General features: G+C 42.9%; 2 protein-coding genes across 10 annotated transcripts in view; one reads left to right on the forward strand and one right to left on the reverse strand.

The window, feature by feature from the left end:
• Window positions 1–10,921, forward strand: CCDC90B (coiled-coil domain containing 90B). 2 transcript variants are annotated; one of them, XM_074535106.1, is made up of 9 exons: window positions 1–276; window positions 2,274–2,393; window positions 4,966–5,069; window positions 6,361–6,462; window positions 7,094–7,135; window positions 7,216–7,287; window positions 7,369–7,422; window positions 8,351–8,465; window positions 9,594–10,921. In XM_074535106.1, the coding sequence occupies exons 1-9, from the start codon at window positions 183–185 to the stop codon at window positions 9,647–9,649; spliced, it is 759 nt and encodes a 252-aa protein (XP_074391207.1). In that variant the 5' UTR covers window positions 1–182; the 3' UTR covers window positions 9,650–10,921. The 2 variants fall into 2 exon arrangements, with proteins under 2 accessions (XP_074391207.1, XP_074391206.1); XM_074535105.1 differs by lacking the exon at window positions 1–276 and adding an exon at window positions 293–477.
• ANKRD42 (ankyrin repeat domain 42) overlaps window positions 6,364–26,529 on the reverse strand; it is a 22,674-nt gene continuing 2,508 nt past the window's right edge. For 4 of the 8 annotated variants that reach the window (XM_074535100.1, XM_074535101.1, XM_005485794.4 and 1 more), the window contains 11 exons: window positions 24,923–25,030; window positions 23,207–23,326; window positions 22,466–22,601; window positions 19,472–19,672; window positions 19,018–19,143; window positions 17,239–17,344; window positions 16,262–16,437; window positions 15,752–15,878; window positions 13,039–13,174; window positions 11,740–11,859; window positions 6,364–9,511 (listed from right to left, as the gene is read on the reverse strand). In XM_074535100.1, coding sequence (XP_074391201.1) covers window positions 9,479–9,511; window positions 11,740–11,859; window positions 13,039–13,174; window positions 15,752–15,878; window positions 16,262–16,437; window positions 17,239–17,344; window positions 19,018–19,143; window positions 19,472–19,672; window positions 22,466–22,601; window positions 23,207–23,326; window positions 24,923–25,030 — 1,389 coding nt within the window. In that variant the 3' untranslated portion in view covers window positions 6,364–9,478. Of the gene's footprint in view, window positions 9,512–11,739; window positions 11,860–13,038; window positions 13,175–15,751; window positions 15,879–16,261; window positions 16,438–17,238; window positions 17,345–19,017; window positions 19,144–19,471; window positions 19,673–22,465; window positions 22,602–23,206; window positions 23,327–24,922; window positions 25,031–26,529 lie in introns of those variants that run through there. The other 4 variants (XM_074535103.1, XM_074535102.1, XR_012578988.1 and 1 more) reach the window with 4 other exon arrangements.

Consider the following 26,529-nt stretch of genomic DNA (forward strand, 5'->3'; position numbering starts at 1 on the left):
GGAGGGCGGACACGGCCGGACATGGCGGCCAGAGCGCTGCACTCCTCCCATCCGCACGGGGGCGCTGCGCCACCGCCTCCTGCCGAGCCCTGCCTTACAGCCGCGGACTACAGTACCCAGCATCCCCCGCGGGGCCTCCCGGAAGCGGCACTGAGCGGGCGGAAGCGGAGGGCCGGGGCGCCATGAGGGGTGCCGGGAGCAGCGGTGACCTCCGCGCCTGGGCCGGCCCGCTCCTGCTCCCGATGCCGGCCCGGCTGCCCCCGGCTCCTCGCAGAGGTGAGAGGCGCCGCAGCGCCGTGCTGCTGCCCCTCGGGGGGGGTGGCTGCCGGTGTCGGGTGAGCCCGGGCCGTGTGTGTGAGCGGCGCTGGGGCTGCGCAGGGCGCTGGCCGGACTCGGTGCGGGAGCGGCCGCGGGGCCCGTCCCTGAGGCGCTGAGTGAGGGAGCGCTGAGCGCCTTCCCTCGGGGCTGGAGCGAGGGGTGAGTTCCGCGGGCGGGAGAGGCGTGCACGGGGCTGTCGGGGCGGGAGGAGGCGCCGGGCTGCGGAGGGCGTCACCCACAGGTGTCGGGTACGGGGCTGCGGACTGGTTCTGCAGCTCCGGGCTGGGAGACGAACATCCATCCAGTCGAGACTGCAGGAGTGGAACTGTGGTGCCCAGCGTGGCGAGCAGCCAGAACTATATCAGCTTTCTTGAGACTGACTGTGCAATGTAGCTGTTAAAACCAATGAAAAAATCCACCCATGCGTTTAGAACATAAGAGCTGTGCGTTTGAAAGCTGGGACAGCTCCATAAAAACAATGTTCTTCAGTTGGTTTTCATTGCTCCAGGGGCAAGCAGCCTAGCCAGCCAGCTTGACAGCACCACTGCACCCAGGCTTCCCCACCTGCAGGGACTGTCCAGTGCCATGCCATGGCCTGGGAAGTTCCTGTTCTGATCCCTAAGTCCAGGTCCTTGCCGCTGCAGCACCATCCTGGCAGCATCTGAGCTCAGCCTGCACACCAAGGAGTCCCAAGTGTGGCTGGAGGAGCTGCAGCTGAGCAGGCACTGGATGGCTTTGGTCCAAGTGCTTGTTGGGGGCAGGGCCACAATGAGTTCCCAAGGCTGTAGCATGTATGTAGCAATTGTCTGTAGCTCTATTATTGTCATTAATAATACAGTGCTGTGCCTGGTTTAGTTATAGCCAGATCTTTGTAGTATTTGTAGGATAGCACATAACTTGATTTATCTAGTAGCAGCACAAAATTATAAATTCCCTGTTGTTTAAATGTTATAAAGCTTTTGAGTAAAGATCCGGATAAGACACAGAACAATTTGGTTAAGGCAGAGAGCCAGCAGTGCATATAGTTTCAAATAAAGAGATTAAGTAACAGGGCTGCTTAGATAACAAAGAACTAATCAGAGCAGAATCTGTAATATGTGAAGCCACACAAACATCAGGTGAAGAGAAACATATGCTTGAAGTAAAAGTAAGGAGAAGCAGTGAAACCTGCTTGTGGGAGGGCACATCATAAATAGAGTGGATCTAATACCTGAGGTTAACTAATGCCTCTTTAGAGATTAGGTTTTCCTAATTTCTGAGGTATTAGATACAAACATCATGTCGCTGTACCTGGTGAACCAAGAAATTAATTCATCATGAAAATAAGAGTTGCATATGTCTTTTTTTAAAAAAGACATATGTTTATGTTCACACAAGCCACTGAAAATGAGATATTTGGATTAGATATAAGGAAGAAATTTTCTACTGTGAGGGTGGTGAGCACTGGCACAGGCTGCCCAGAGAAGCTGTGGATGCCCCATCCCTGGAAGCGTTCAAGGCCAGGCTGGAAGGGGCTTTCAACTCCCTGGTCTGGTAGAAGGTGTCCCTACCCATGGCAGGGGTTTGGAACTAGTTGGTCTTTAAGGTCCCTTCCAAACCAAACCATTCTGTGATTCTGTGGTAAAATAACAGGCTGTTGGAATTATTTAAGTGATTATTAGCAATTATTTAAGTGATGTTTCCCAACTATTATAGAACAGTTGGCTGTGGGGGTTATTTGTGCTATGTCAGGATGCCTGTCTGTTGCACAGCTGCATGAACACACTTCAGACAGGTCTGTAAGTCCTGTTTGATGTAAATTCTCTGAGGAAAAGTCAATGGTTTCTGGTGTGTGCTGTAACCCAGCTTTTTGTTGCAACATCCACGCAGCTTTTCTGTGATGAAAGAAATTAAAATTAGTGTACTGTATGATTAGCCAATCAAGGTAAAATGAAGTCATGTTTGGTTATTTCCAGGTTTTGCCGCCACGTTCATTAGGAAGTCATATGATGTCAGAAGAGTTGATATCACTCCCCTGGAGCAGAGGAAGGTGACCTTTGATACCCATGCTTTAGTGCAGGATCTGGAAGCCCATGGTAAGTGATACCAGATAAATAATTCAAAGGAAAACTTTGAATATTAAGTGGTGTAGCTTTGAGTGCTGTCAGTTTCCCCAGAGTGCCAGTACCCGGTGGTGTAGAATGTCTTGGCAGCCTCTTGAGGAGGCTGCTGAGGGAGAGGCACCTGATGGTGTGCCATGCAAGCAACTGGGACATTTGCCTTACCTCATTTGGAGCTGTAGGCAGGCTCCTGTGGTGCCTTCCAGCTGAGGAACACAGCACAGGTAACAAATGGGAAGTAACAGTTAAAGACTTCTATAGCAAAAATGAACTCTTCAAGAAACTCGTTCTACTAGCCTGCTAAGAGTAACTGAAGGGTTTTTTTCCCAATGAGAAGTATTTTCAGCAGCACAGTGCTGTGATACATTCTCAGGGCTCACTCCTCTGTTGTGAGGGAGACTGGCTGAAGTTAGGTACAGGCTCCATCCAGCCCTGGCATGACACTCCAGGCAGAGAAGAGTTTCAGCAGGGCAGATGGATGTCACACATCCCCTTGTACTTTCCAAGTTTCCACTTTGTCACCCTGGAGGTATTTTAAATCAGTTGAGAGTTTTAGTAACCTTCAATGGAAATCTTTTCACAAGTTTATGTAGTTCCTGAGCCACTATAAACTGATTACTATCCAGAACATCCTTCCTTATGGAACTTCAGACATCTGCATGTTCTGTTTATGCAGAATCTGGCATCTGTGAGGTGAATTTGATGCCCAGTCAGCTCTTCTGTGGGAAGGAGTGAACATTTAATCTCTCATGTCACTCATGATTATGCAAACTTCTGTCATACTGCCCCATCATTTTCCAAAGAGAAGAATCCTAGCTTGTTGCATTTTTCCTGAAGCAGTAGATTTTCCATATTTTTGATTATTCACGATGCCCTTCTGTTACTATTTTCTGCTTCTGTCACATTCCATACCATTTCATGTTTTCAGGGAACAGTGCTGGCATTACTTGACAATTGAATGTCCTATGGATTTGCATAGTAAAGTAATGTTGTGTCTGTTGTGTTCTCTTCCTTTTCCTAGTAATTCAAAGGGTTTAGTTTGCTTTATTCATCCCTGCTGAGCTTTGAGCTATGTCTTCATCAGACTAGCAGCTATCTTTTAAAATCCCAAGTGACAGTAGAAACTTTTACAGTCAGAGGTTAGGATTGTTTCCACTATTTGGTCCAATAATAATAATATGTGTTAGTAGTTAAAAGACTTACAGTAGTCTGCTAACTAAGTTGGGTTTTTTTCATGCTTGTCAGACTTGACAGCCTGTTCTTCCCTACATCTCTCTAGAACTGCTTTTTAAAAACTGGCACTGTTATTTTCCAGTCCATGGGAAACCACAGTAGGCTGTGAAATGTGACTTGTCCCAGGAACTGATTCAGCTATTTCTTCTTCAAGTTCCTTTAGAGCTTGTGGGGTGAAGTCTGGTGCCAGTTGTTACTCAGTTTAATTTGTTCTATAACTTCTACAAATACTTCTACCTCAGTGACAGGTCAGTATAGGTAAAACCACAAAAGTAAGGGAGCCATTTTCGTTTTTCCCAAGCTTTAGGCAGTTTTCAGGCTTCAATCTCTTGCTTATATATATTTTTCTTAATTTTCTAAACTTTCACAAAACAGTAATTTCTTGCTGTGGAGGAAAAGCAACAAAAGGAATTGGCAAGAGCTTAAGTAACCCTGAAAATTCAGAGAAACTGAAGCAATACTATCACACTTTGTAGTGGAAGGAAGCTGTCATAAAATATGTGTAGCTTTTTTAGACATGTAAGCCAGTGGTGCACCTGGACAGTACCAATATTTTAGAAGGGTGCAGTGGCATAGTCCTCTAAATAATGTGCCTTGAAAGCATTTTTCAATGTTAATTTAGCCCACTTTATAAAATGGGGTAGTTGAAACGCAACATATCAGTCAGATTGCTGGAAATAAATCTCTAAGGCAAAAGCTCTCAGCACTTGACCAGATGCAGCTAAAGTGAGAGCAGTTTTTCTTCCCCATTATTTTCTACACATCACCTGTAACACTTCAAATTTACACCAAGTTACAGACAAAATGTACTTTTTATCATCAGAAAGCAAAAATCCCCACTTGAGTTCATTCTGCAGGCAATGGATGCAGCAGTTTAAAAATCAGTCTTGCATATGTTCCTATCTCTGCAGGACAGTTCCAATATATGCAATTACTTGTTATTATTCTATAGAGTGCATGCTTTGTAGCTCAAGGTAAGTTTGGTTTTAACAGAATTTGTGAAAGTTCATTATGAAGTAGTTTTGCTAAATTATTTTTATAATGCATGAATGGCTGGATCTTGTGTGAAGAAATTTGGACTTTATTTCAGCTGCCTGTCTAGACTTTCAGTATATTAAAAGGTGCTGTGCTTCAGATTTTTGCAGCATTAAGTTTGTTTTTTCTAGCTGGAGTCGCAGTGCCTGGCTGCTGGCTCTCAGTTCCCCGTCATTGTGTGAATGTGTCGCTGTGGTTTGGTGTGACACTTGAGCGTCTCTTGCTCCTTATCCAGATTTTTAATACCCCCTTCACTTGTCATCCTTCAATTGTGCCCTAGGCTTTGGGAAGGAGCAGGCACAGACCATCGTGTCGGCATTGATCACCCTGTCCAGTGTCAGCTTAGACACCGTCTACAAGGACATGGTTACGCAGGCCCAGCAGGTAAAAACTCCTCTGTGCTACAAAGGCTCGTGGGTGCATCTTTGAAACACAAGTGAGCAGCTCTCTCTAGTGCTATAAACACCTCGCTGTGCCAGGTTTTCCTAAGTTTCACTCGGGATTTTAACAGAAGGTTATAGGCCCTGACCAGCTTCCACTGAAGTCTGATTACTTACAATTTCTGGGAAAACTTTGGTTGCATTTACACTGAGGAGATAATATGCCTCATACCATCTGAAAATATTCATTATCAACACTGACTACACTATAAAAACAGTGTTTCTGCCTGACGCAATTCCATGAAAATTCTGTTTAGGAATGCTTTGCATGTAATAGGATTTCCAAAAAGAAAGGTTTTCATTTTGATGAAAGAAAATCACAGACACAGAAGTTCTTGTTTTCTTCTGAGATTCAGAGGGGGAAAAAGAGTTAGACAACTTTTATTACAAGTAAATGCCAGTAAGATAAAAATCTTACTGTTAGGAGAAAGGCTCAGGAGTTGAAATAAAATAGCAATGAATGCTTAATTGCATTGAGTAATTAAAGAAGAATAGCACATAATTACAGCTTGCACAGCCTTCTGGAGCAATGATCAAAACCATCACTGTGCATCAGAGAATCACACAGCAATGTGTCTTTTTCCATGCTAAATAGTAGGGTAACTTCCGTATGCTGGGTGAAGGAATATTGCTTTCAGCATTTTAAAATTCTGAGTTTCTTCTTCTATTTTCTGGTTTGAGTTTCTTCCTATGTTTATATGTAGCGTTTGAATTCTGAACTTGTTAGTTCAAACCCTGGGAAGGCTTTTCTCAGTGCTTTTTAGCAGTGTTTCACTTCTGTCCATCAGACTTTGAAGCTGGCAGTATGGTACTCATTAATTCTTTGGCTTTCAATGAGTTTGTAGGCAAGAAATGGAAGTGCTTAGTAAGAGCTGGAGTCAGATCAACAATTAATGCTTCTGAGGCTACTAAATGTTCATTGAAAGTGGAAGAGACCACAGGAGGGACCTGTAGTTTCAGGTGTATTTCATTTCATTGCTACTTGGACTAACACCTCTGGCCTTTTTGCTTAAGTTCATATTTGGTGGATTAAAGTAACAGAAAAAGCACAAAACTCTTGAGTCTTTCAAATAAATTGCTGGTATTAAATTGTCTGTTTCTGTCACATTCTTGTTAGAGAGACTCCCCACTTTTGGGCTTTGCAGTAGCTAATTTCATCGTTCAGACCTGAGCATTTTTTCTTTACTTGTCAGAAAGAGTGCACCTTAATGAATGGCATGTTTTATTTTTCAAAGGAAATAACTTTACAGCAGATAATGGCACATTTGGACTCCATTCGAAAAGATATGGTCATCCTGGAGAAAAGTGAATTTGCAAACTTGAGAGCAGAGAATGAGGTACTAATATATATTTTCATTAAGCATTTTAATTGCAGTATTTGTTGTGTTTTACCTGATGTACAGTTTTGTGGAACAAAATATAAATGTAAAAGTAATTCTGTAACTGGAATTGAAGAATCTGTATGTTACAACTTCAGAGATCACATAAAAATATATTTCACTTGCTATGACCTGCTCAGATCTTCTGTAAAGGATTCTAAGATGTGCACATTTTTTCAGCCTCTGTAATTTTATTTAAGGGTAACTGCTAACTTCTGGCCATTAACCAAATAATGCAGGTAGAGGGGTCAGCCATTGCTTTGCAACAGTTTCATTAATTTGGTGATTAAGACATATTTTGGTTTTACTTCATGGTATTTTGGTATTTTTCTGCTGTCTTTAGACTCAGAATAACAAGATCATCATTGTTACAAAATAAATCCTTCCTTTTGAACAAAATTCCCAGCAGATTATATATGCCTGTACATCTGAACACATTAGCTAGGATATTTAATCAAGAACAAATTGCCCCATTGGGAGGAAAAATGGGGAAAGAATAATTGCATGGATGCAGTGATAACACATCACTGATTCATTTGGTTAAGTTTCCTGAATTTTTTAAAATTTTTTTTTTCTCCTCTGCACTTAGAAAATGAAAATTGAATTAGATCAAGTTAAACAGCACCTAATGGTAAGTAAACAGCAAGTATCTACACCACTCCCATTAGGGAGAATAAGTAGCTATTTTCATAATCTTCATTTGTTTTAAAGACTGAGACCAGCAAAATCCGAGCTGACAGCAAGCTAGACATAAACCTGGAAAGGAGCAGGGTGACAGATATGGTGAGTTGGTCTGTGAGATGCCCTTTTTAGCTTTGTGTTGTGTTTCTGTTGCTACAGCTGTGATTTATCTTTTATCCACAGTTTACAGATCAGGAGAGGAAGCTGATGGAAGCAACGACAGAGTTTCATAAAAAAGTAAGTATTGAACAAAGCAGGATGTAGATATGCATTGCGTGTTCTGTAAACTCCAAGCTTTGGTGAAAGCTAATAGGTTTGTATGGTAAAGCAAAAGGCCAGGCTCTGTCACTCAGGGCTGTTGCAGGTGCTTCTTGCCTGTGGGATTCACACTAAACTCCAGTCAGCAGAGGGAGGCATTCCAGCCTTGTCCCTCCCTTCTCAAGTACTGTCACAGGCTGGCACAGCTGGGATGTGAGCTGTCATGCTTCCTTTTTCCCAGTGTTAACTGATAGCTGTATCACAGGGATGGTGCAGGTGCCTACAGCCAAGCTATTCAAGGGCTGGAAGTCCTGAAGCTGCTAGAGGAACCAGAGTCTAAGGGGCTGAAGAGGGACCATGTCCCATCTTGAGCATATCTTCCATTTTTGCGATATGCCTTGGGAATGCTTAAACCTTTGTTTTTCAAAAATGAAGGAATACTGTTCTGTGTGCTCTGATACTGTTCTTTGGCACTGATGTGCCAGTGTCTCCTTCAGGAGGCAGTGGCACATCAGAGACAAAACTCTGTCATGAGGGTGGCGAGACAGTGGCACAGGTTGCCCAGGGAGGTTGTGGACTCCCCATCCATGGCAGTGTTCAAGGCCAGACTGGAATGGGGCTCTGAGTAACCTGGTCTAGTGGAAGGTGTCCCTGCCCATGGCAGGGGGGTTGGAATGAGATGCTCTTTAAGGTGCCTCCCAACCCAAGCCAGTCTGTGATTCTATGATCATTGAAGTTTTCTCTTTTACTGTCTCTATCCCTTCAGCAATCTTTCCAGATTGTATGAAGCCAGTTTCTCTGTCTTCTAATGTCTCTTAGCAGTGATAGGTTGGAATTTTTTTTGTTTCTGGTAGCGTGGTATTTTAATTCAACTTTGTTAAATATATGCTGTCTTCTAATATTTCAGGATGCAAATACGAACAGTATTATCTCAGAAATCAGTAATAAAATTGACACTGAAATAGCTTCCTTAAAAACACTCATGGAATCGAATAAACTTGATACCATTCGCTATTTGGCAGGTATGTGACAGGCAAGGAGGTGAGTACTGGTACTGGGTTTGGCTGTATAAAATTCTGTTCAAGAGTAAATGCTATATGAGGTCAGCTGTAGCAGCAAGCAACTGGGATTGGGTGGAGGAGATCTCCCTCTCCCCCTCCAGTTGGAAGAACTGTGACAGAGAACACAGAAGAGCTGGGAGGATGCCACCATGGGACTAGGATTGTGCCCAGCACTGAGATTAGGACGAATATAGACATGATTAAAAAAAATTACAAGTCTAAATACCTTACCCAGTTTGACAGTACCTCTGCTTGCTGCAGCAGCTATTGATGTGATGGAGTTGCTGCAGAAGTTTTGGTGAAGTCATTTACCTGAAGGTTTTCTGTCATTCAGGACTGGTCTGAGAGTGACCAGTTCTGCCTCCCACTGAGTCTTCACAGGCACACAGTTTCTGTGTGGCAGGACTTGTACTTTTCCCCTGCCAAGCAGAACAGATTTCTGCTTGCTCAAAAACATAATTTGAGATTAGTCTTCTCAATATGTACATAACCAGTGAAGTTTTTTATTGTGTAGGAGCTGGATAAAAAGAGTAATGCATTTTATTTGGAAGAATAAATTGAAAGGCAAATGTAATTAGCTTTATTCTAACAATAATTGAAACAGCAGTGTAACAAATCCAAAAGACGACTTGTCAGGTTTCAGGAGTGCTGTCGTGTTTGACAGCTCATTTTCAAATTCATTGTCATTTTGGTTCCATGGGAAATCTGGGATGTCTAACATGAGCCTTGTGCAGCCAGCTCTCCTGCAGTGCAGTTTCCAGGAGCTGGGGGACAGTAGCACAAGTCCCTGTAGCCTGTGGTGCTCTGAGGTATCCAGCATTGTTTGTTGGGATGTGTCCCTGGAAACGTGGCTCCTCAGGCTGCTGCATTGGGCCTCCCATCTCAGCACTGCTGAGACAAGCCATTGGCTTCTGGAATTGTTCTGTCACACCTGCAGCAATCTGGGAGGGTTAGGAGGCTCTGCTCTACAGTTGTTAATTCCTCCATCTGTTTGCAGCTGATTTCTTCTATGGATAAAGTGGTACAACAGCATTCAGCTAATTATCTCCTTTTTCTGTTATTTGTTCTGTTTTGTTTTGTTTTTAACAGCCTCAGTGTTCACTTGCCTCGCAATAGCACTGGGGTTTTACAGGTTCTGGAAATAGATCTACATGGAATGACTGCACTAAATACAGACAGAAAAGACCACCCAGGCAACACCACTTCGACAATAACCTTGGCACCTTTTGGTTTTGATACTCTTACTGTATAATAAAAATGTTTTCTGAATATGTAACACTAAAGATCAAAATAACTGGGGGGAAGTAGCCAAATAGTATTATTTCATTGCCCCCTATTCAATACTGTATTTATTTCAAAGTATTTCTTATGCTATACCAGAAAGTTTCCTAATATCTTTTAGAATTGAATTTGTTCTTTTCTGGAAAATTCTCACTCTCAGCTGCTTTCAGAATGGATTTTATATACTCTAGAAATGGGAATACAATTCCCAAATTAGAGTTCCCAGTATGGGGATGCTAATACCAGACTTCCAACTACCTAGTCTGATCCAAGTAAATTATTCTTTAACATAGGTTCAGGATTTTGCCTCCAGTCTCTTCCTCACTTTTTTGATGAATTAAAGCTTGTCCCTTTGGTTTTTTAATCTGCATATGTTAAAACACACTCCAGGGCCTTTACTAAAGAACCTTTTTTTTTTTCCTTGAAAACTGATTTACATTCATTCAAAATCTCATGTATAAAATGTCTCTATAGATTTTTGTTAGTATCTCCCGCAATTTCTGTAAGCCCAGAGGTCCAAAGAATGGGAAAACTACTCTGTCTTTGCCTTTCCAAGGGGAAACGCCTCCACTCCCAGCAGCTGTGTGCAGCCATGGGGCAGATAAATGCTCTTAACTTCCCCCCTCAAGTAGTGCAGAGAATTTCCAAGAAACCTGCACGTTTTCTGGGCATAGCATCTGACTCTTAATACAGCAATGCTCAGAATCTCAGTGGTGCCAGGGTGGTGGTGGTGATCCTCCTCCCCCTCCTGCAGGCATTTTTGCAATCCCACGGGACACACTGACCCTCGTGACCACTCTGCCTTCTGCAAGGACTTGACTGTTCCTGTTGCAGAGTTACAACACAAGTGGATGCCTTCCAAAAGTGAAGCAGTTCCATCTTGTTGATTACAAATGCATATGCTTGGTTTGATTCTTTCAGTATAATAATAATTTTTTTAAGTCTTTCTGGATTAACTTTGAAGTAAGAATAGGCCTTTTATGGGCTAAGGACTGTTGTAGTACTGAGTACTGGCAATTTTTTTTTATTGATGTTTTATTCTGTTTACAGTTGAACTTGCTGGTATTCTGCCAATTCTTATATTCTCTGCATTAAATTATTATCTTTATTCAAGAAAATAAAATTAATTTCTTATATTTGCTGTCTGGCTATCTGACAATTTCTGCATGAAAGTTTAGCACCAATCAGGATGCAGGAAACAGCTCACGTGGTGCAGCTTGTCACCACCATAATTTCACACACCCTGAACCAGGCTCTTGATGCAAGACTGTTAAGTCAGCATGCCTCTCCTTCATGGTGTACACAAAACCATGGATTTTTATTTATCAGTATCCTTGAAATTCTCAGAGATGAAGTTTTCTTTGGTACTAAGGAGAGGATGGATCAGGACTGACACACTTATCTTCTAAGTCTCAAAATGAGGATTCCAGAGGGAAAATAATTTCACACTAGCACACAGCTGACAGAAAAGCTTTTATATGTGTAGTCATTAAATGGTTTTTAGGTATGGAGGAGAGGTCAGGGTTGCAATTTCTAATGATAAGCTACCCCATGGTAAACCCTTCAGCCCTGAGTTAGGCCCAGAGACTGACTGCTGCAGGTCAGCTGAAACCTCACAAAGGAGTGGCTTCCTGCCTTCTTTAGGAATGATTAAGATGGAAATCAAGGGGCCTGGCACCTCTCTACAGCTGAGGAGTAATTCTCCATCCACTATTCAGCTTCCACACTGAATATGCTAGGAGGTAATGAGCACTTACACCATCCTAAGGTGGCAGTAAAAATAAACCAGTGAATGGAGATACTTTCCTCAGAACTATAAGGGCCTGTGACTTACCTGTTGTTAGGCCAGAGAACTAAAAACAGTTCAGTGTTTTTAAAAAGTAGAGACGCACAGCTCATCTGTAGAGCTGGGCTGTGCAAACACTGTGCATTATCTGGAATATTGCCTTTGTACCTCCAGTCTGCTGCCCCTCCTTGGAGGTTGGTTCCTCAGTGTAGTCACACTCCTCCTGGGCTGCAGGCTGACTGCTTCTTTATTTTCGTCTTTGCAAGACTTGGCCATTGTCTCAGCTTCCTGAAACAAAGAATACTGCAGCCATTAAACAGGAACCACTGGAAGGATGTGAAAATCCACATCTGGGAGTAACCACAGAATACTGTGTTCAGATTGAAGCTGAGGGCAGAGCACAGTCCTGGGGCATGGGGTGGCAGCACAGCAGTGTGAGACTTGAGGTCCCTTGGCTGTAGCAGTCACTCAGCCAGTGAAGGCTGCTTGGTTAGAAGGGGAAAATTACCAAAACCAAAAACTGCCTAATGAAAAACATTGACAGAGAAATGTTTGCCGGCCTGGCAATCACAAGGCTGAGAAGCAGAAACATCCTTGAAAAATTGCGGCTGGCCTCTCTGAAATCCAGCTGTGGCACCTAGCATTCAGAGCCGGAGAGATTCCACCAAGAAGCACAAAAACCAAGGACTGCAGAGGCAATTGACTGAAAAGGTGGAAAATAATCTGGGAAATAAAAAATGCTCTGAAAGAATAGAAGCACCATCATCTATTGCCATCTGTTGTACAGGTGAAAAGTAAAAAATTAGAATCATCATCACCTACTGGCTGCTTGCAGTGTTGGTGTCCTCTTTCCTCTTATGTCTCTATCATATAAAAAGAGCTTAATTTTTAATTCAAAACAGAACCTCTGTCTGAGAACTCCTAGTGCTGTTCCTTTCCCAAACAGACTGAATTCTCTCCATGAATTTTCTATGAGATCTTGGGCTCTCATTCAGTATGCCTGACTGACTCCAGACACTGTGACATGGATCAAGTCCCTGTTATTGAATTTGTCCTCCTCTGGGGACCCATGGCAGCAATCTCAGCCGTGCAGGCTGGGCAGCCCTTCAGGTGGTGACAACACCTCTCCTGAAGCACCATTCGAGTCTCAGACACCAGGTCTGAGCCAAGGGCAGCTGCCAGTCACTGGATATGCAGTAGGGAAGCACTGGGGATCAGCCCACTCCTTAGGTGAACATTAGGATGAAGAATAGCAGTGCTTCTCTGCCAGGGTACAGAAACTGAGACCCTTTCACAGCACAGACACGGCCAAGGCCAGACAAGGGTCACGCTGCTCAGTTCAGCGTCCCGAGGTGAAAGCTGTAGCACATTTTCTCTAGACTGTGCCCTCTAACAGAGGGAACAAACACACAGAAGCAGCAGGGAGGGGCCTCTGTGCCCCGCCCGGGGAGCTGGTGTGGCACTCACCACGGAGGCGATGCGGGTTTTGCCCCGGGCCTCTCGGAGCTGCTTTATCTCAGCACGGTAATCATCCAGCTGGCTCTCCAGCTTCTCCCGCCTGACTCGCTCATACTCCAGCTGCGCCTCCAGCTCCCTCACAGCCCTGCCAAAAGCGAAGGAGACAAGCAGAGCATGAAGTACGTCCTGCCCCGGCTGCTCCACGTGGCACAGCGCCTTTGCCAGGGAGCAGGTCAGTCACGCCGGTTGCGCTCAGGCTCCGGAGCCCTGGGGACAGCGCCGAGCAGCAGCTGTCCGTCCTCGGCTACCAGCCGTGCTCAGCGCCGTGGCACCACGAGATGGAGCCGTCCGCCCGCACACCGAGCCCGGGCCGCGCTGCCTGCCACCCGGCCCGGCTCCAGCTGCGGGGGAGGGAGAAGCGCCCGAGCAGCCACGAAGTTATTATGAAACACAGAAAAGGCACAAAGCCGGCAGCGTTCTGGAAAGGTCAGGGCCAGCCTTCTCAATCACATCTGGTGCTTCTACACCCTTCCTATTGATTGGCTTAGGCACGGATGAGAAATACTCAGATGACAGCTTGCATGACTGGCTTATACACAGTTGCACAAGATCTCACTGGTCACACCCTCAAGGGCTCCTAAATTATTTGAGATTCCTGGAACTGTTTAGCTGACACGTAATTCACACATAAACTGAGTCTCTGCATTTGAGCTGGCTCTCTCATATATCAGGATGAACTATCCCAGCTATAAGGATGGAAGATCAGTAAAAGCAAAGGGGAGATATCTGCCCTATGCATTCAAACAGCACAGGAGGAAAGCTCTCAGCAAGACCTACCATGTTTCCATGTTTCTCTGTTTCCCAGAGTGAGGAATTCTTGACTCAGGTCCTTTTGAGCTACCAATCAGCCTTGCTGCCACTTCAAGAATGAATGGCCTGTGCTCAGAGGACAGCTGACTTCTTCCATGCTTCCAATTAAAGAGGCACAGATCCCAAACTGTGTGGCACACCCATGGTGACACTTTCCTGCAACCAACCCTGGTTAAAGCACTGTGAAGTGATTCACACCAGGCCTCTTACAGCCAAAAATCCTGGACTAAAGCAGAAATCTTCAAAATCTGCTACAGTAGCCTTCCCAAGTGGCAACTCCTGCTTTTCATCTAGCAAAATGGTGTTCTCATTAAGTGTTTTATCAATAATGGGGTTTTCTGGCCTATGATACAAGCACCTTGGGGTTTATCTACAGATAGGTACCCTGAGAAGGGTAGGCAGGTATTCTGACAAGCCCCATTTCTTTTCAAAAGAATAGTTTTGGTCTAGGGATGCTTTCCAGCCTTCACAGGTGAGAGAAACCCTTCAGAGAACCTCACAATTTTTCTGGTTTAGCCACACATGCCACAGAAAGCAACACCACTTTAAGAGCCCCAGCAGAGCCTTCTAATAGACATTGTTAGTTTTTGAGCAGCTGCTCTATCCCACCATGAACTTTCCTGTCTGTCAGTAGCCAAGAGTGACTTTTCTATCATTAAAACCAGATTGCTCTGACCTTTTAACATGGGCATCAACACCTAAGCTGGTCACCCTCCTCTAAAACGAGGAGAGACACTTCTAAAAGTGATCAATCTCATCCTGAAGTACATGTCTAATTATGCCCTGGAAGTGCCTACACCTCTCCAAGAAGCTGACAAAGGAGCTCATGATAACTAACTTGGCCAGAGGTGTCTGTTACCAATTTTATACATATCAAGTTAAGCAAGATGGACTTTCAGCATAAACTGAGTCAAAGAGTGACCTGGATCCAGAAGAAATCCTGACCTCAGTTTCCTGGCTCAGATATGGCTGTAAAACAAAGTACTTAATTGCAATCTGTGACACCTATTATCTGCTCCAAATCAACTGCTAAGTCTGCTGTCTTCTTGATGGCATATAAGCCCCCCAGACAGTGACCAAATAAAGACAGTGGTTTGGGTTGGCCCAAACACATGATGGAGGTGGTTATCTGAGAACAAAGGTAGCCAAATCTTTGACAGGCAGGGGTGGAGACAGGCCTGTCTTTGGAGGCTGCAGTATTGTTAATTCTCTAAATCTTTGATAGACTTTTCTTTGAAATGTAGACAGTCTGTCCATCAAATCACCTGACCAACCTAACAAAACCATTGGATTTTATGGAGACATTGAGAATTATATCTTATGAACAATGCTTCACATGCAAAGGCAGGTTTGCTGGTAGTTTTTTCCTGTAGTCTGGATACAAGCTAATCCTTTCTTGAGCACAGAAACATGGCCAATGGACAGAAATGTTAGCGGGTCACTGAATAATCTCCGCTGTATGTGCTCTTCCATCCAAGCCATGCTAAGACTTTTGCCTATTCTCAGTTTTTCTGAAGGGCATACATGTCTTTGGCATCCTCAGAGGAAACAAAACAGCCAGAAGCTGCTTTGACCTACTGCACACATCTGCAGAAAAACCTGAAGACTGAACAGATTATCTCGCACAAGAATCATGGATCTATCAAGCACTTGTGTTGTGGGGCTGATCCTGGTGGTAGAAGTTTAGAAATGGCCAGACAAATTGCTGCAGTTCATTTCTTTTGGCCTAGTTGAAGTTGGTAAATGGAAAAGACAGAATGGTCAAATGCAAATTTGAGCATAAATCAGCTTTAAAGGAGGATTTTAAATGGGTCCCACAGTGTTAAACATTAGCAGAACAGAATGACCTTACTTCTCAAATTTCCTTTCTTCTTTTCTCATCTTCTTCTCCTCTTCAGTTACTCCCCCCAGCTGTCTGTAGTTGCTGTAGGCAATTTCTAGAAGTCTCTGAAGTTCTTTAATCTTGTGATAGGCCCTTACTGTAAAACAGAGTTCTCCAGGTAGGTTAAATGCAAGAAGACAGTCATGCTGAAATCAATAGTCTGGAAAACAGTCTCACAAACATAAGAGCAGAAGTCACACTGCTCAGCAAACACTGAGCTACACCTGACACCCACACAGCAAGCAGATGTCAAGAACAAATAGCAGCCAACATTGTTGCACCAACATGGATTAAAATGGTGTGACAATTATGATCTGATTGCCTTCTGCTTGCACAATTTGTTTCAATGCTCAGTATTACAGATATCCTGTCAACCATCTCGTAACAAAAAGAGCAGTTGGCTGTGACTGTCCTAGTTAGGATTATAATGTCTTGATAACAACTTTTGAAAACAAGGAATGATGGAAATAAAGTGCTTACCACGTGCATTCCTTTTCTCTGCTTTATCCAGGGTTAAATCTTCTTTGCTATCTGTACTCCCTTCCACACCATGTGTTTCAAAAAACTTGATGTTGTTTGCATCTAGTTCTTCATCACTAGAGTTACTGTTTCCAGTTCTTGGTGTCAACAGTTCCACAGCTGCCAGATGGCCAAATCTGCACAGAGAAAAGTTAAAATCTGGAAAAACACATGTGGTAGAAACTCTCAAGCTGCCCATGTTCCCATTTATCAGAGGGGTTTCAGAACTAAAGGAAGACTGGACACATACTACAATTATCTATCTGCTTTTTGTAGTATTCTTAGGGCACGAGCTCTGCCTCATGGAATCTTATGGCAATGGCTCCTACATCAGAGGCATCTCTTTCCTTTGCAGGGTTTCTTAACTGAAATTCGTCAGAATCTGCGTTATTTTTATTAATGCAAAAAGCAGCTGGCCTCTGCTACTTCTCATTTACTCTGGATAGCAAACTGTGAGCATAAGGGCTCAAAACTGACCCCTGGCAAATGAGCTAGTATTGGAAACAGGCAACCCCCGACAAAGGAATGACAAATTTTCTGCAATGCGTTCTACTTGTTCTAAAACACAGGAGCAGTAAATGAGATAAGAATTGTTTTTCCTTTCCCTGAGGTTCAGAGAATGTGAATCCCAGAAAATCCTTGGGAAGTTGTGCCTTGCTTTACTCTGTGAAGAGAAATGTGGCCACAAGCCAGTTTTCCTCTTTTGTGTCTGACCTCACTAAAAAGAAAATTAAATTAAGTGAAAATTAAAATCTTTTATAGTTACAATATTATAGCCACAATACAGCCTTGCTTATCACTCAGAGCTGGAATTCATGGGCTTGATCTGTTCTTTCTCCATCACTGCAAATCAGGATTAATTCCAACAAAGCTGACATGATATTGATACACAAATAGTAAGTAAATAAGTGTCAGAGCTACAGGATATGTACTGGTACCTCTTGGCTACATCCTTTGGAGTCTCTCCAGCGTCATTGGTAATGTCACAGTCAGCTCCCATTTCAACCAACCACTGTAAGCAATGGATATGCCCCTGTTCAGCAGCTGAGCAGGAAGGAAGGTATACACAAGTCAATGATATACAACTGGAGTGTTTCAAACCTAAAATGCCCTCCTCTTGCCATTATTTGGCAAGTCAGAGATTGGGTTCACTAAGACACCACAAGGGAGATACTATTTCAAGAGGAGCCTCTGTGTCAAGATGCTGACAATCACTTGGGTACACAGAGTTTTGGGGCAGAGCATTGCACTGCAGTGTGGTTGGTGACTCTCTCTAGTTCTAGAAATGTATTGGCAGCTCTTGCTGAACACAAGCTAAACTAAACTTGCCCAGTCTCACGTACAGAGCACAAGACACACAAATAACTGCTGCCCTAGTTGAAAGGCCTGCATGCCAGTTTGGCAGCCAGGTGCTGTCACCTCTCCCTGGCTTTGGGCTCCCAGGGCTCAGACACAGCTGGCTGCCCCAGCCTGGGGTGTGTGCTGCTGCCTCAGGAGAGACAAGCAGGCTGTGTGCCGGAGCTGAAGGTACAGCATTTCCTGGGGCAGACACTCAAGGCAGCACCTCTCCGCAGCATCCTAACACAGCCCTACTCATATGATGTGCCATGGCCACTGCTCCCACCACATGGTGCCAGGAACAATGTCTCACTTATGGAAGATGGTATTTGGCAGGACTAGATTAAACTGTACACTGATTTGCTCAAGGAAGAACAAATCCATTTCTTGACAGCACTCTCTTTTGGATATCTTTTGTATTTGTTTTCTTACTGAAGGAAGGAAATGGAGTTACAATAGCATGTAAACACTGGGGATGAAACAACTGTAGGTCAGCATCATTCCAAGAAGAAAAAGTGGAATTTTAAAATCACTTCATATCAGTTTTTTTAATAAGAACTTCAATTTTTTTTAAATCTACTATATACCTAATCAAAAAGAAATGTAGGAAATGTGTTAAAAGAATATTACAAAAATGCTTCCCTCTATCTTTCATCTTTTGTTTCATCTTTCAGATAATACTGTGAAACCCCAAACACAAAAGAACCATTTTTTCTGTAATGCCAGTAGTCCACTACATGCCAAAGTGTCAACCAGAAGTTTACCTTTCTTCACAGCATCCTACCAAAAGACTTGTTGTGGTTTTTACAACATATCCTCACAGTACTGATGTGTTCAGTAAATAAAGGTCAGCCCACAGTACAGATCATTCTTCTACTTAGCCAGCCAGACGTTTCTAAAAGCTACATCTTGCCCGATTTAAAAAAAAAATCAAAACTATTTAGTTACATTAAATTAAGTGAAAATTAAAAACTTTTATAGCTAGAATACAGCCTTGCTTATCACTCAAACCTGGAATTCATGTGCTTAATCTGTTCTTTCTCCATCACGGAAAATCAGGATTAATTCCAGCAAACCTGACATGATATCGATATACAAATAGCAAATAAATGTCAGTGCTACTTAGTTTTCAGTTTAGATGCTGATTTCTCTTCATTGTAAGCTCTTTTTCCTTGACCTGAGCTTGGTTATATTGTTTTTAAAGTTACCCACACACACATACATTACGAAATACGGGGTTTGGGGTTGCCTTTCCAAGCCCTCAAGAAATGAGATGCTGGTTTTCATTAAATTTTTCCGATAAGCAGCCACTTGAAAAACAAAGTAAATGAATCAGCAACAAAGACAAACAAGCTGAAGCACAGATCATATTTACTGACCTTTGTGCAGGAGAGTGGATCCCTTATCGTCCCGCTCATTAATGTTGATTACTCCACTTCTCACTAGGCTTCTAACCACTAACAAGTCCCCACTAAACGCAGCATCATGAGCTGGGAAAGCTAAAACTGAAAATGAAAGGCACATGTTTCCAAGCAGATGCCAGCAGTTCTACTGAACATGCTGGTATTTGTCTCACAGCTCACCTCTCTCACAGCAAATTATGTATGGACACTTCAGAGGTAGCAAGGATAATGCTCCTCAGTCAGCTGAAATGCAGCTGTGTAACCAGCAGTGCTCACCAGACACTTGACTAAACATGTCTTAGTTATGGCTACAGGCACCTACTACAGTTAACAGATTAATTTCACAGACCTGAAATAACAAGTACACCTTTGTGTACTTCTGCAGAATTACACATAATGCTTTTTTTAAGCATATCTTGACCATACTCACCTTCCTGTGTCTCTGGATGTTCCTCCTCTTTTTCCACACCATCAATATATTGCAGAATGTTATCTTTGTAGAACCATTCAGCCAAGTCCCTTGGAGTCTCTCCGTGGTCATTCCTGGCTTTCAGAGTGTGTGTAACACTGGCCATTTTCCTGAGCAAGAACTTAAAGCAATGCAAGTGTCCTTCCACTGCTGCCAGATGTGCTAGAGCACAAATGAAACAAAGGGTGCTAGAGCTGAGCCCTGCTGCCCACTGAGGAAGCAATGCTCCCACCACTGCTAAGGGCTAGCTCATCTAGCAGCACTGAGCCATCCAGCACAGGGGGAAGAGCAGCCTCAGCTCAACTGCAGATGTTCAGCTCCCACCCAGGACAGAGTTCAGCTCTGGGCAAAGGAGGTAAAGCTCCCTGGTGGAGCTGACTGCAGGAGACAGAACAGACTCCCAGCAGAGCACCAAATCCTAGCTCAGAGATTGCACTGCTGGGCCTCACCTCCCCAGGAACACAGATCCCACTGACCCTGCTGTCCCAGGGATACTCCTCACAGGGGGACAGCAAGCAGAGTCCTTGATTAGGAGCTAAGGTAATTTCTGCTTTAGCCTCTACTGTGCCACCACAAAAAAGTTCAACACACCCTCGGTTACCTCACCCATGAAATGAGGACAGTGATAGGTGCTTCACTGCACAAAAATATTGGAAGGTACATTCCTCACCTGACCTTTAGGCCATACAGAGGTTTACTTACTTAATATTTCTACAGTGCTGGGCCTACAACAAAGTAAGAGGTACCAAACACATGCTGACTCATTTGACATAAGTAATATCCTCTAATCCCATTAAAGAGAAGAACTTGCCAAATAAATGCTTATTATGATCTCTCACTCCATGAAAATGCTCTGAAACAGCTGGCTGATGTTCTAAAGGCAAAAGTATTAGTTTGTCTCAAGATAAGAATCTCACTATCTTCATAATCAACAAACAATGGGCCTAGGACCCAAAAAACCCATGTCAATTCATTTTTGGCACATACAAGTTCTCTATAGCAAACCAAACCATCCACAGCTTTCCAGAGCATAATTGCTCTAAAAGGCTATGGACAATGGTTTTACAGCAAGATGACAATATCTCTGTACAGATGATAGTTTAAAATCTGAGCTTCACTGAAATAAGGGCAGTTTTTGCCATTGTCTGAATTTTAGTCAGTGAGTTAGGTTCTCAGGGAGAAGGAAAAAGGAGGGTACCATGCTTAAGGTAAGTCAGCCAGTGAAAAACTGACTCAACCCTTACAAATCCATTTTCAGATACCTGAAACCTGTTGGTATCCCAATTTCTCTGTGTTTCATCTTGTCTTTTTATAAAATCAGACTAAAAATATTCACTCTTCTCAAATCCACCAGTCAAAAAATTTTGTCTGTGAAAAATATTTAGAATAGGTTTGACTAGTGAGCAATAAAAGAAGCATGGATGTGGCCCAAAAATGAATAGAAAGAAAGCAAATTGAAATGTTCAGTTAATAAGCACAGCCCATTCTGTACATTGAATGAACCACAGAATTTGTTTTCTTCCAAAATATTGGCAAGGAAAGATAGTTAGACCCCTTGCTGTAACATACATATACAAAAGATGCAGCCAGGTTCTAAGTTTCAGGTGCCTGGCACTGCAACCTCAAAAAATTTCTTCCAGTATTCTCTTAGGAAAAATTATTGCAGAGTTCAGCTAATCTTGAAGCTGAAGCATGTAAAGATAATTTAAGTTCACTTCTGTTACACAAGCAGACAACAAGTTGGTTTGCACAGTACTTCTATGAATCTGTTACTAGCCTTGTTCCAAAATATCCTCTTTCCTTTGGAAGATAATATGATCAAATGAAACACATCAAAGGTTGGAAGATCAAGCTTCTGTAGATGCCAAAACACAACAAAAGCAGTTTTCTACTAACCATTTTATATAGAGCATTTAAGTAGAACTGTGCTGACATCTGCTTTCTCTGCACAGAAGTCTGTTATCAGGGAAGTGTTCCCAAATGCAAATAAAGCTGCCTTCCATGCTGCCCCCGGGGTGCCTCACATCGTGACCCCTTATTGCTAATGCACCAGATGTCCTGCTGGGATGTAGCAGCCTCACATCCTTTAACAAGCCCCAGGTTTGCAAAACACACCATGGCTATGTTTCCTAGGTTAGTAGTCCTTAGTAGGGGGTAAAAGATTTTAAGAGGGGATTTATAAAGATAACTCTGTACAAGTTATAGAGAAAAACATATGCTCTTTGGAACAAATAATGTGTCAAACCATAAGAAGGAAAATGCTAAAATGAAAAGGATGCCAGGAGAATTCAAGACAAGAACAATACCATTGAGCTTACAAAGGATATTGAGGCAGTGGTTTGTTAGGGAGAGGGATACTGGAGAAAATACAAAAAGCAAGGAACAATCACTGGCAAATTTTTGTGCTGAAGTGAATGCACTGATAATTATGAAAATAAATTACAAATAATCCAGAAAAAGCAGTATTCTGGAAATCAAGATGAAGAAATCACAGGAAAATGAAAAAAAACTGTTTTACAAAATCAGTTAAGAAACAGTGGGATACAAAAACTTGCATGCCAACACACCAGAACCTCATCACACTGGCACCAAGTCAAAAGTAGCACATAGCAGCTGAAACTGCCTCCCACTCCACCTATCCTTCTCCTGCGACCTCCACTGGCACACAAGCTCCATCACACACACAGGAGATGCTGCTGACCTGTTCCCAATCAGGCTCAACCTGCTCCACATCCCAGCATTTGTGAGCTCTCATCCTTGCTAGCAGCAGCAGGAAGTGAATGGGATACTGTCACCAACAGTAACATTTTGGAAAAAATGGGCTATCTATGTGGATTGCATGGAATCAAATAGCAAATGCTGCTGCTGTGCATTAGTTATAATTTGCTTAACCATCACATTTCACAACAACTGTAAACCAAAAGGTTTAAAAACATATGATTTATCCTGATTTACCTGGAAGGTTTCCATTGTTATCCACATCATCTACACATGCTCCCCATCGAACAAGAAGCTGCAAACACCCCAAGCGACCGTGAAAAGCAGCATAATGAACAGGTTTCCAGTCATTCCTGTCTGAAGCATTTACATCCTAAAATGAAAGTAGCAGGTTAATTCATTCACTTCTGAACCCTAAGACACAAGACAAATTTTATATATGGAAATCTGCTGTTCATTGTGTTAAATTATTTAAATCAAACCAAATAACGTTTTTCAAAGTTCATGCATTATACGCAGTTCCAGCTTCACAGGTACTGTTCACAGGTTCTTGCTTTTACTTAATACACTTAGAAAAGGTGCATTTTTAGACATGTTTTTATCATCATAGTGATCTGCATTGGTCATTATTCCTTAAATATGCATCTGGAATAATTTTTCCTTTTTTTTAAGTTTACATCTCCTTTACTATAGAAGATTTTTAGAACTGGGAAAAATTACCATCACCCCAGTACCTGATTCTCGTTTAATGACATCCTCAGCAGAAGGTGATTTACTCACATTATTGATTCTCTCTACATTTTTTGATCATGTCCCTAAATGTATATCACAATCTAAAATACTGGAAATTCACGCACGGAATAAATTCCCCCCCAGTAATTAATCTCCAGCCCTAAGTCTCGGCTCAAGCTCGGGAGAGCTGAGCCTGGGAGAGCTGCCGGGCTGAGGCGGGCAGCAGCCTGCCGGCAGGAGTCTCACCGCCCCGGTGCGCAGCAGGCTCTGCAGCGTGTACGAGTGCCCGTGGGCCGCAGCCAGGTGCGCGGCCGTGCAGCCGCGCTCGTCCCGAGCTGCTGCGTCCGCTCCGCTCACTAACAGCGCCTGAAAGAAACGCAAAGCACACGTGCATTTCACAAGCTGAAAAAGCAAACATTTCCTAGAAGGATGGTGCATGATGACCAGCAGGATAACTCCAGGCTGACCTCAGGGGTCTGGTATTGCACAAAACAGATCTGTTTGCACAGACAGCGCAAATGAGTGCTCTGCTCTGAAAATGGCTAACTTCATTTGACATGTCAAGACATCAGATGAGCTACTCATAGCTCCCTGAGGGGCTCCCTCAGGGATCTTCATAATGAATTTGTCCAGTGCTGTTATGTTTGCCCAATTATCCCCTCATTAAAAAAAAACCAAACAATATTTAAGGTAGCAACAATTTTAATTGAATAGTTTAGAAAATATATAAATAAGGGATAATTTGGTTCCACTAATAGCGCATAAGCAAAAACAACCGCGGGGTACGGAGGGCAGAGTTCAATGACCCTTGCCACCTCACGTACAAGCTTGCCAAGTGAAAACCACCCCTTATATGCCATGTGTCAATACCATCTCCTCCCATTTTTGGTTTGTCACTTTTCTGTCTCCGCCCTCATTACCACCTTTATCACACATGTGCCACCACTCGGTTTGGTGGTCGCACGAGTCTTTGGGGGTCATCACTGATGAAGGCCCAGTAGTCTTCTTCGGTGTCCTTTAATTCACCCCTGGGTTACACATGCACACCAAGCCAATACAATGTAAGCCAAGACTAACGTATCACTGCATCTACATATCAAGGCAATAAATCCCTTATAATTAGCATTTTCTGGGACCGAACCAGGTTCTTGGTCATTTTTAGTAATTATATCTTCAGCTTCTTTCCTGCGGTCCTTGAGAACATCTGGGAAGGGGGGGGGCGGGTGGAGCCCTTCCTCTCCCTCTCTTCTTTGGCATTACAACTTTTTAACTATTCATTATTCTTAAATATTAATTACTGTATCAATACCTGTAGTAAACCCCTCAAGTTTAGCCAGAGCCCCTTAGAGAATAGAATGCTAACACAGCGGCAAAGAAGTTTCCTGTCTCCAGAGACATCCGCCTTGTACCTTATCCCTATAGCCATGTAAGGCAATACGTTGTTAAACCTACTATTAGTCACTCATGGTCACTCTAACACCTTTGCCATTAGTCAAGATTAAATCCAAGCCAAGAGTATAAAAGTAGCATACTGTACCCCTACTAACTCAGAAGAAGAAGAGCTGAGACCCTTCACAGACCCTCCAATAAAGCCATACTCATAGAACAGCCAACGTCTTCTGCTTCTCCTCTCTCTACCGTCTGCTAGAGCCTTCGGCCAAGAGAAAAGCTACCTAGCAAGCAAAGCTGAAATCAAGAGCTGCCTAATCACTAAGAGCTGAATATTCCCTGCTTGCTAGAGCTGTCCCGCAGCCTTAGTCTAAGAGCGAGCTAACTTCTAGCACCCAGTCCCCTTGGGGACTGAGCTCTAGAGCTGTAACAGCTTGCATAAAATAAAACCAAGCTAAACTCATTTAAATACCAATTACTGTTTCAATTTTTATCAGCACGAATCACACCTATTTATCACAGTGCTAAGGTCTGCCCTAGTAACCTTTGCCTGAGAGGGAGCGTTGGCAGTACCTGCATGCAGGCGTCCTGCCCGCGGATGGCTGCCAGGTGAGCCGCGCTCCAGCCTCTCACGGTCACACGTGCGGGGTCAGCGCCGTGCCACAGCAGCCACTGCAGGCACTGCTCAACAAACCAAAGGCTCCTTATTAACTGCTCCCATCGTGACGCTGAGGCACGTTTCAATAGGATCCATCCATCACAGCTACATTTCAAAACAGTGCTGGAATACTTCCTTATGGAAATAGGAGATCCCAGAGCATGCCTTAAACAGGTATTTGTGAATTAGGAAGTTATGAGTAGGTTATACTTTCCAGGTTCCACCCAAGGGTACAAAATGTGCAAATAACCCACTAAATCAGATCCTAGCATTAATGTTACATTTTGTCTTTATCATTTTACTCTTCCAGTTTTAAAATGTAATCTGTGAGGGTATTCTTATGGCATGAAGGAAAAACATTGGAAAAAACAATGCAAACATGCTCACATGAATTCCAGCTAAAATTACTGGCAGGAAAAAGATCACATACGAAATTTAAAGCCTCATTTAATTTATTAGGCTTCTTTGGCATATGTAATCCCATATCTCTTCTCATCCTTCCATGGCCTAGTTTTATTTTATTCATCTTTTTCCAGCAGATATCATTGCTTGCAATGGAAAGCTTTATGAACTATTCAAAGACAGCTAGAGGAACAGTTAGAACTTTTTATTATATATTATTATGATTTATTATCTTCTTTCAGGCCATCTTACAGCTTCCTCCACTATTTCTGCCAAGGAGCTTAGTGACAAACAGATGACAGATAATTCAATAAAGTCTAGCAGACTGATTGCAAAGTAGGAGAGTCCAATGAAAAATGGCAGAACTTAGGCAGAAAGGGAAGGTAAGCAATTTAGTTTTGGGGCTGACATTAGCATTTTCTTGACAGTGTCTCTACATTCCAAAAGCAGCTTTGCACTTAGCAATTCTTGAGTCTAGCAAGAACTTCATGCTTTTTCTTTTGGGACATGAATGGCCTTGCAGCTTTAAGTTTAGACTGCCATGGACAATGAACAAGGAGGCTGCAAGAAGGAGGAGAATGTTGTGCTGAACACAGCAGTTCAGTCCTTCTGGAAGTTTAAAATATCGATGCAATCACTTGCTGATTTCTCTACCATTATTCAACATATTCATTTATTAAAATAAAGTGTATTAGGACTACTTCTATGGAGAATGAGGCATGGGGCACTGGTAAGCAGAATGAATATATTTTCATGTCTCTTCTCACCTGTTTCAGTCACCTTTAGAACATTTTACACATCCTACAAGGTTTTCCAGGTGTCTCAAGAGAAGGAGAAAATGCAATAGAGACAAAAGAAGGTCATGAGTCTGAAGGGGGGGCTATAAGGCAGATTTTACTCAGAGTAAGAAACACAACGATTTTGTAAAATACGGCAAAGTTGATTAAGTAAATTGGCTGGGTCTTCAGAAAGAAAAAAATAAAATCCAAAATCCTGTACTCCTGCCTTTCGTGATTATATTTAATAAGAAAAACAGGCAGAGATTATTGATTCAGTCTGATCAAAGCAATGTTGTGTTCAGCCTCTCCCAAAGAAGGAAATAGGGACTATAGCTATGCCT

Source organism: Zonotrichia albicollis, chromosome 2 (genome assembly GCF_047830755.1).
Source record: "Zonotrichia albicollis isolate bZonAlb1 chromosome 2, bZonAlb1.hap1, whole genome shotgun sequence".
Lineage (NCBI taxonomy): Eukaryota > Metazoa > Chordata > Aves > Passeriformes > Passerellidae > Zonotrichia > Zonotrichia albicollis.

What these genes read in the sequence shown, in the direction of transcription:
- CCDC90B (XM_074535106.1), top strand. Translation starts at nt 183, where the DNA reads ATGAGGGGTGCCGGGAGCAGCGGTGACCTCCGCGCCTGGGCCGGCCCG. An exon ending in GCCCCCGGCTCCTCGCAGAG is followed by an intron (nt 277 to 2,273) that starts GTGAGAGGCGCC and finishes GGTTATTTCCAG; the next exon opens with GTTTTGCCGCCACGTTCATT. An exon ending in TACCATTCGCTATTTGGCAG is followed by an intron (nt 8,466 to 9,593) that starts GTATGTGACAGG and finishes TGTTTTTAACAG; the next exon opens with CCTCAGTGTTCACTTGCCTC.